General features: G+C 47.7%; 1 protein-coding gene across 2 annotated transcripts in view; it reads right to left on the bottom strand.

Annotated features, from left to right (window-relative positions):
* LOC106587595 (FTO alpha-ketoglutarate dependent dioxygenase) overlaps positions 1–9,739 on the bottom strand; it is a 177,952-nt gene that overhangs the window by 121,240 nt on the left and 46,973 nt on the right. For both annotated transcript variants that reach the window (XM_014176154.3, XM_014176157.3), the window contains exon 7: positions 4,864–4,983. In XM_014176154.3, the coding sequence (XP_014031629.3) occupies positions 4,864–4,983 (120 nt within the window). The remainder of the gene's footprint in view (positions 1–4,863; positions 4,984–9,739) is intronic.

The raw sequence follows: 9,739 nt of genomic DNA, 5'->3' as shown, positions 1-9,739 counted from the left end.
GAGAAATGATGAAACGGTCACAGGCCGCCTCCCTACACATCACGTTCCTCCACGGCTACATGACGGGTGTGACCAAACCCAGAGGAAGAGAGAGAGACTGACAAAATGGTTACAGGGAGACGCTAGAAGACATGGCCCGGGTACCCCTTCCTGTTTTGTAGATCTTGAAGTATACAAATATATTCAAGTGTGTGAATTATATTTATTGTGAAAGTAGATACATTTTCTTGATACACGCTGAAAGATTTTCATCTACAAGGCTCGTTCAACTGTCAAATGAGGAATAGAGAGAAGGAGAAAAAGGAAAGCGAGAGAAAGAGAGAGAAGGAGAAGAACAGAGAGAGAGAGAGAGAGAGAGAGAGAGAGAGAGAGAGAGAAAATACTGTCTGAAATCTCTTTGTATGCCGGCAGCTTTTGAAGTTGTGATTTGAGCAGCCACAGAAGTCAGGGAAAGTGACAAATTAGGGGAGAAGCTGTAGTGTGCAGGCAGAGCTGGTAAATCAATTAAAGTCAAACTGAGTGCATACATTAGCATCATCACATACACACACATAAACACAAACATAAACACACACACAAACATACATAAACACACACACATAAACACACACGAAAAAAGGAAATATGCCATTTTTTGTTGCTTCTCCCGCACAGAAAAAAAAGGATATAAAAAATAAAAGATAAAAAATGCCACACCATTATTTAAAATATTTTGCATAAAGCCACTGTCTCTCTCCTTTTGTCAGCCAGGTGGAAGCTATTCATTGTTGCTGGTTTAAGTAAATGTCAGGATTGTATGAGATCCATGATAGTAGGTCCTAGGGGGGCTGGGCTGCAGACCGGGCCCTTCCAAACCATAACAGGGTTCCACTGCCCCTCGCTCCATTCCTAGTCTGGATCACAGGGGAACAGAGCCTTTACACCCCTGTCCTTTAACCACGGGGCGCAGCCTGTACCCCTCGTCTTCTGAGAGAGGTGGAACACTGGACCTTCTTCATACAGGTACCTATTCTCATATCTGATAAGCACTTCAATTCCTTTATCTATGCATGGAGCACTCGTGCACCCACACACCCACCCACACACCCACCCACACACACACACACACACCCACAGCTGATCTGAATACTCTTTATTTAGCCTCTCTCTACCACTGACTTCCATCTACCTCTTGTTGTTTCTATTAGGAAGCGACTTCAATTCATGAGGTAACAGTTTGGAGATAAAAGGAAGAGAGAGGGAACCTCTGGATGTGTTTTATCAGAATGTCATTCAGATGGCAGGGTGAGTATTTGCATGACAACAGGATGGAGAACCGGGACTGAGCCCTAGGGAGGAAACTAGCATCTATAAACAGACAGCAGCTTCTGAAATATACAGAACACAATGCAAGGCTATGTATGTCGCAAGCATAGACCCGCACGCATGCACGCACACACACACACACACACACACACACACACACACACACACACACACACACACACACACACACACACGCACACCAATCCATTCCAATATTATACTGTCTTTGTTGTCAATAAAAAACAGCACACACTACTTTTTTATGTGTCTAATATGGTAAACATTTTGAAGATTAAGCATACACCATGAAATTATCCCAAAACATTAATAAATATTAAAATGTCATACATTTAGGACACTGTGGATTTTTTAAATAGTAAATAGCGAAACATATTTGTCACCACAGAAAAACACTAACTGTCACACTGATATTCTGATATTTAAAATAGTTTTGCATAAAAATGCTAATAAAAATAGTTTATGTATAAGTATATGAAAATATAAAGAATATAAGTTATAAAAATCATTTGACAATTCAAAATAGAAGTGTAATAAACAAACATAAGCGATCAAAAAAAAGAAAAAAAAAATGCATATATAACTGATTTCTATAATACTGAGAAAGGCCTATTTAATCAGTATGTGGTACAATATTGCTTATGAAAGCACAAAGAGCCTTCATCAACAATAGTGGCCCATTTTATTTGTTCATTTTCCACAAACACAATGAGCATGGCTTTGATTTACTTACTGGGTCAAAGACAAATACCTCCCTGATAAACTACTTCATGTTGTTTCATTTAGAAAACAACACAATGCACCTTCAGTAAAATACTAAATGATAAAGAAGAAAACTAGTAACTAGAGTTTACAGAAGCTAAATGGGAAAGTATAAATTAACAGCATGCCTCTAAAATAAAATACAAAACAAACATTGCTCTAAAGGGAATGAGAATTGTTTTTTTATTTTTTTATTTTTTTATTGTTCACTAAAATGTCACATTTATCTTGAATGATGCTATAGGCTACTCAAGGCAATATGCAGCAGACACACGTCTGCATGTCTGACCAGAGCCAGGGAAAACTAAAATGATGAGTGGGGTCTGGTTGTGTGTGTGTGTGTGTGTGTGTGTGTGTGTGTGTGTGTGTGTGTGTGTGTGTGTGTGTGTGTGTGTGTGTGTGTGTGTGTGTGTGTGTACACGAGTGAGTGAGAGAGAGAGATGGCTGGTTCACCATCAGAGAGAGAGAGAGAGAGAGAGAGAGAGCGAGAGAGAGAGAGAGAGAGGTGGCTGGTTCATCATCAGAGAGAGAGAGAGAGAGAGAGAGAAATTATGCCAGTGAGGTGTGGGGTCCACTTGCAAAACAAGATTTCACCAAATGGGACAAACACCCCATTGAAACCCTGCATGCAGAGTTCTGTAAGATTCTCCTACATGTCCAGAGGAAACCTACAAACAATGCAAGCAGGGCAGAATTAGGCCAATATTCACTAATAATAAAAACTAAAGAAAGAGGTTGGAAATATCTAAAATACAGTGTCCCCTCTCGTATCATTACCAAGCCCTGCAATGCCAAGAGCTGAGCAAAGAAAAGAGTCCCCTCATCCAGCTGGTCCTGGGGCTGAGTTCACAAACCTGTTCTACTAACACACTGAAGCCTCAGGACCAGAACATCCAATCAATCAGAATAAAACAAATTACAACACAATCAAAACTACAGTACAAAGTACAGGCTCAGTGAGCACAAAATGTAAAAAATATAACACAATTAGAGAGTGTAATTTCCCAAATTTGAAACCCCTATTCAAGGTTTCAAAGACCTCTCTGATGAGGATAGGCTACCTGTCCTGTTGGGGGAGGACGCAGAGAGCTGTGGGTTGGCAGCGCACTACATTGCTGCCTGCCATAAGATGAGGGACAGTGTCTGACAGACCAATCAACCTGCTCATGTCCTCTACTGTATGCTTATTGTTATTGTTGAATGAATGGTTATTTTGTTGTTACTGTTGTCCCGTTGACAATTTTGATTCTTATTATCTTAATATTGTAAATATCCAAGGTAAGCTTTGGCAATATGTACATTGTTACGTCATGCGAATTGAATTGAATTGAGAGAGAGAGAGAGAGAGAGAGAGAGAGAGAGAGAGAGAGAGAGAGAGAGAGAGGGAGAGAGAGATGGCTGGTTCACCATCAGAGAGAGAGAGAGAGAGATGGCTGGTTCAGCATCAGAGAGAGAGAGAGAGAGAGAGAGAGACACAGCTGGTTGACCATCAGAGAGGGGGGGAGAGAGGGAGAGAGAAAGAGATGGCTGGTTTATAATCAGAGAGGGAGACAGCTGGTTGACCATCAGAGAGAGAGAGAGAGATGGCTGGTTTATCATCAGAGAGAGAGAGAGAGAGAGCGAGCGAGCGAGCGAGCGAGAGAGAGAGAGAGAGAGAGAGAGAGAGAGAGAAGAGACACAGCTCAGGCCTTCACATCTCACTCCTGCTCCTCTCTAAGTACAGGTTCAAATCACACACTTCATCTGAGCTCTAGATGAGTTTAGACCCATCTCCCCCTCCTGGCTGTGTGGACGGGAGTGAGCCAGCCTGTCTGCCTGCCTGCCTGCCTGTCTGCCTGTCTGACTGCCTGTCTGACTGCCTCCCTGTGTTTCAGTGCAGAGCAGCACCGTGCTTCTCCAGGCTCCTCTCTTTATCCCCGCCTGAGTATTAGATGTGATTACTGCTCAGCGCTCCACACTGACAAAGACAGAGAGCACAGAGAGAGAGAGAGAGAGAGAGAGAGAGAGAGAGAGAGAGAGAGGAGAGAGAGAGAGAGAGAGAGAGAGAGAGAGAGAGAGAGAGAGATGGAGGGAGGGAGGGAGGGAGGGAAGGAGAGAGAGAGGGAGCACCGCTCTGGTCTTGGCTGTTTCAGTGATACAAGAGTGCCCCCTACTGCTCCACTCTGCAGAGTTACAACACACACTTTGATAAAACAGCAGAGCTGAGATTGGACTAACACACACACACACACATGCGCACACACACGTACAGTAAACAGATGTGACTAAGTAGACTTCAATGTGAACAACCCATCCTCTCTCATTTATGAGACTGAAATGACTGAGAAAATGGAAAGATGTGTCAGAACAATTACTAGTCCCTTGTGATTTGGTGAAGAGCTGAGTAAGACCATGTTGAACCAAACATTCTGAATATATCATACCCGGGGTGTGACACAAAGACATTTCACAATCACACCTGCACTCTCTGATTATTATCGGTGTAGTTTGTGCAATGAACTCAAGCACAGGCATATTTGAGGTTACACAGATGTATACAGCCAATCAGCATCAGATCCTGATGGAGGCGGTCCACTGTGAGAATGCTGATCACGTTGGAACAGGAGACTGTGTACACTAACAATCACTGACTGCAGAAGCGTGTGAATGAACTGAAGTGTTACAGTAAAGTTCTTTGTGATTAGACTTTGTATGGCTCTTAAATGGCAATCGTAGACAGTCAACCTTAATACTACACACTAGTATGTGTTATTACTAGGTCCCAGTGTGCAGTCTTACCATGTGCTCCATCTCTCTCCAGTCATTCTCCAGCTGCTCCATGGGTCTGGCCCACCAGCTGCAGAACCGGGTATAACGCTGGCCCTGGAACCAGTACTGCCTCAGCCACTCAAACTCTACCTGCACACAACACAACACAACACAGTACAGTCAGGAAGAGGAACCATATAGGATTATAGGAATACTTCAGATCCTAGACAGGCAGTGGTAGATCAGTCAAGCCGTATGAAGTCCAGATGGAAATATTGGAAAGCTCAAACTTGCAAAGACATGGAGGTACAAAGACATGGAGGTACAAAGACATGGAGGTACAAAGACATGGAGGTACAAAGACATGCAGGTACAAAGACATGCAGGTACAAAGACATGGAGGTACAAAGACATGGAGATTCAAAGACATGCAGGTACAAAGACATGGAGGTACAAAGACATGGAGGTACAAAGACATGGAGGTACAAAGACATGGAGGTACAAAGACATGCAGGTACAAAGACATGGAGGTACAAAGACATGGAGGTACAAAGACATGGAGGTACAAAGACATGGAGGTACAAAGACATGCAGGTACAAAGACATGGAGGTACAAAGACATGGAGGTACAAAGACATGGAGGTACAAAGACATGGAGGTACAAAGACATGGAGGTACAAAGACATGGAGGTACAAAGACATGGAGGTACAAAGACATGGAGGTACAAAGACATGCAGGTACAAAGACATGGAGATACAAAGACATGGAAGTATATCCATCTATCAACGCCAAGGCCTCTACTGTGCTTTAGAGCAGGAGTGAGAGACAGGAGATAACAAAAGGTTAAATCTGTCTGTTGGGGATTTCCCCTAATCAGATATATATAGAGAATGAAGTGTACTGGAGTCTAGACTTCCTAGAATGTCTGTTTACACAGATGGTCATCCCTATGAGAGTAGACAATACACCCCTCTCACAGTACACCCCTCGACCCCCATTTCCCAAACCAACCCGACCCTAGACGCCTATACCCCACATTGCTCAACCCTCTCCTCACTCCTCCTCAACCCCTACTCCCTCGCTCCGCAGGGGAATGACAGTTTACTCTGCAGAGCAGCTCACCTCTCCTCCTCCTCCTCCTCCTCCTCCCCTACTCCCTCGCTCCGCAGGGGAATGACAGTTTACTCTGCAGAGCGGCTCACCTCTCCTCCTCCTCCTCCTCCCCTACTCCCTCGCTCCGCAGGGGAATGACAGTTTACTCTGTAGAGCGGCTCACCTCTCCTCCTCCTCCTCCTCCTCCTCCTCCTCTACTCACTCGCTCCGCAGGGGAATGACAGTTTACTCTGCAGAGCGGCTCACCTCTCCTCCTCCTCCTCCTCCTCCCCTACTCCCTCGCTCCGCAGGGGAATGACAGTTTACTCTGCAGAGCAGCTCACCTCTCCTCCTCCTCCTCCTCCCCCTCCCCTACTCCCTCGCTCCGCAGGGGAATGACAGTTTACTCTGCAGAGCAGCTCACCTCTCCTCCTCCTCATCCTCCTCCCCTACTCCCTCGCTCCGCAGGGGAATGACAGTTTACTCTGCAGAGCAGCTCACCTCTCCTCCTCCTCCTCCTCCTCTACTCCCTCGCTCCGCAGGGGAATGACAGTTTACTCTGCAGAGCAGCTCACCGCTCCTCACTTCTCCTCCTCCTCCCCTACTCCCTCGCTCCGCAGAGGAATGACAGTTTACTCTGCAGAGCAGCTCACCTCTCCTCCTCCTCCTCCCCTACTCCCTCGCTCCGCAGGGGAATGACAGTTTACTCTGCAGAGCGGCTCACCTCTCCTCCTCCTCCTCCTCCTCCTCTACTCACTCGCTCCGCAGGGGAATGACAGTTTACTCTGCAGAGCGGCTCACCTCTCCTCCTCCTCCTCCTCCTCCTCCCCTACTCCCTCGCTCTGCAGGGGAATGACAGTTTACTCTGCAGAGCAGCTCACCTCTCCTCCTCCTCCTCCCCTACTCCCTCGCTCCGCAGGGTAATGACAGTTTACTCTGCAGAGCGGCTCACCTCTCCTCCTCCTCCTCCTCCTCCTCCTCCCCTACTCCCTCGCTCTGCAGGGGAATGACAGTTTACTCTGCAGAGCGGCTCACCTCTCGTCCTCCTCCTCCTACTCCTCCTCCTCTACTCCCTCGCTCTGCAGGGGAATGACAGTTTACTCTGCAGAGCAGCTCACCTCTCCTCCTCCTCCTCCCCTACTCCCTCGCTCCGCAGGGGAATGACAGTTTACTCTGCAGAGCGGCTCACCTCTCCTCCTCCTCCTCCTCCTCCTCTACTCACTCGCTCCGCAGGGGAATGACAGTTTACTCTGCAGAGCGGCTCACCTCTCCTCCTCCTCCTCCTCCTCCTCCCCTACTCCCTCGCTCTGCAGGGGAATGACAGTTTACTCTGCAGAGCAGCTCACCTCTCCTCCTCCTCCTCCCCTACTCCCTCGCTCCGCAGGGGAATGACAGTTTACTCTGCAGAGCGGCTCACCTCTCCTCCTCCTCCTCCTCCTCCCCTACTCCCTCGCTCTGCAGGGGAATGACAGTTTACTCTGCAGAGCGGCTCACCTCTCCTCCTCCTCCTCCTCTACTCCCTCGCTCTTCAGGGAAATGACAGTTTACTCTGCAGAGCAGCTCACCTCTCCTCCTCCTCCTCCTCCTCCCCTACTCCCTCGCTCCGCAGGGGAATGACAGTTTACTCTGCAGAGCTGCTCACCTCTCCTCCACTGGGAGTGTTTCAGTTCTTTTGAAGTGCTGATTTAATCCTCCCAAGGACACGTCACGTAGCCAGGTGTATGGATGTGTGTGTGCGTGTGTGTGTGTTTGTCTGAGAAAGTGTGTGTGTCAGAGATTGCCCCAAATGCCGGTGATGCAAATGCAAGGCGCTCTGAGTTGCCCTCCCCCAAAACATCCTACAAAGCACTGTTCCAGTATCATCCTCCCAACAATACATGCACCATTTCATTTGACATAGACAACTGTAGAACACAAGGTGAGGAGTACAAAAGAGTTGCATATCAAATGTGAAAGCGACTACAAGACCTACTGTTCATCTCCAACTACTAGTCTGTGTATTGTTCTTGTAGGAGGCATTAGGATGTATGGTACAGTGTAACATTAGCTCTATAACACATAAGCACAATACAGAGGAAGAAGATGACAAGAATACAAAGCCATTTCCACTTCACCCTTTGTTCAGTGGCTGGCCTTCTAGGCTATGCAGTGGCACAGGATACAGAGAAACTGTCTGCCATTTTGGATCCAAACGGGGCTGATCACAGTGTTTTGACATGCAGGGGCTGGGTCACGTACGGGGGGGTAGATGGGCCATAGCACGGTTCAGCACCTTCACAACCACTCCATACAACATACCCTTCAAACAAATGTCAGGCTTTATGGCTCTTCAACCCTCCACTACTCCACTCCCCCCCTTGAACAGTACAGCTCACACACACACAACAAAGCAAGAGAGGGGACAAACATAGACTGTCCTTTCTCTACCTCCACCCTCCGCTCCCCCTCTCTCTCTGATTGTCCGTCTGTCCTTTACTGAGGGAACACAGCCTGTGGCTCCGCTTTGAGCCGACATGGACTCCTAGCCCCCGCCGAGCATGGCGATGGCAGCCTCAAAGCCAGGCGACTGCGGCATCTGTGGGACGCCTGGCATTTGGAGCCTGAGCTGTGAGCTACTGAGAGGGGAACACTGACTAAATGCCACCTGCCCAGGTAGAGATCGAAAGAGAGAGCGGGAGAGAGAGATGGAGAGAGTCATCGCCATCGTTAGGCGAGATTTTCTCCTCTGCCTAGCCCGTTCTGGGAGCAGGGAGACTGAGAGGGGCCCCTCCCCTGTGGTGTCTCCTGTCATCTCTCCAGGTGACGGACGTGCTAACTGCACATTAGCACTCCGCTCAGCCTCCCACTCACCATGGCGACCCAGGAGTCAAAGCCAAGTAGTCCCTTTCAGTATTTAATGAAGCAGGGTTTTTCCACACCTCTCGGTGGTCCCCCAGCAGACTTGACCAATCAATTTCCGGCTGTTCCATGCCGTGCGGCCCCCGAGGTAGGAGCTGATGAGAGACGAATCGATATCAACCTGCCTCTTTCTGTTTACTTTCCTGGACCTGCTACCACATCACATCAACCAGGAGCACTGAGCACTGTTCCCTGTCTCCAGAGGTACAGGACACACTTCACACTCATCACACCTTGGCTACCGTGGACACACTTACAGACAAGGACACACACACACACACACACACACACACACACACACACACACACACACACACACACAAACATACCTTGAGGCGATACAAACTGTACTCACAGACACAACCTGTCCTTGCTCACCTATAGGCCTATAAACAATAATATGCTCCAAATTACAGATTTCAATTACATTCTTTCTCAACTGAAAATAGGATAAGAAAAAACGGTTCCCTACAGCTAAGTCACAAACTCTCTGACTCCACAAGGAAGAAGTGGTGTGGGCTTTTAGCTCCTTGACAAACACTGTTACTCACTAGGGAGAGAGAGGCCTGGCCTGGAAAACATACTGTACAGGACAGAGGAAGGTCAGAGGGACTACCTGGCTGATTACCCTTGTACTTTACCTTCCCCCATCACTAGCAGAACCAGACATGTGGGACTTACTTAGTGTGTCCCTCCCTCCAATATTTACTGAGCAGGGACAGGCTTCATTAGGGGGGTCCCAGAGGGCACACTGTCACACACCCACCTGGGAAGTGACACGATGGCTTTAAATGAGACAAGACGTTTGTGTCTGGGATTAGCATTTCAAAGCCAAACACACACACACAGACAGGACCGCGTGGCGATGGGATGTGATGCGATGCTAGCCCCCTGTTCGTTCCACCGTTCCAACAC

This window comes from Salmo salar, chromosome 26 (genome assembly GCF_965601325.2).
Source record: "Salmo salar chromosome 26, fSalSal1, whole genome shotgun sequence".
Lineage (NCBI taxonomy): Eukaryota > Metazoa > Chordata > Actinopteri > Salmoniformes > Salmonidae > Salmo > Salmo salar.
Note: the sequence above shows the minus strand (reverse complement) of the source record. Positions and strands in the feature narration are given on the sequence as shown.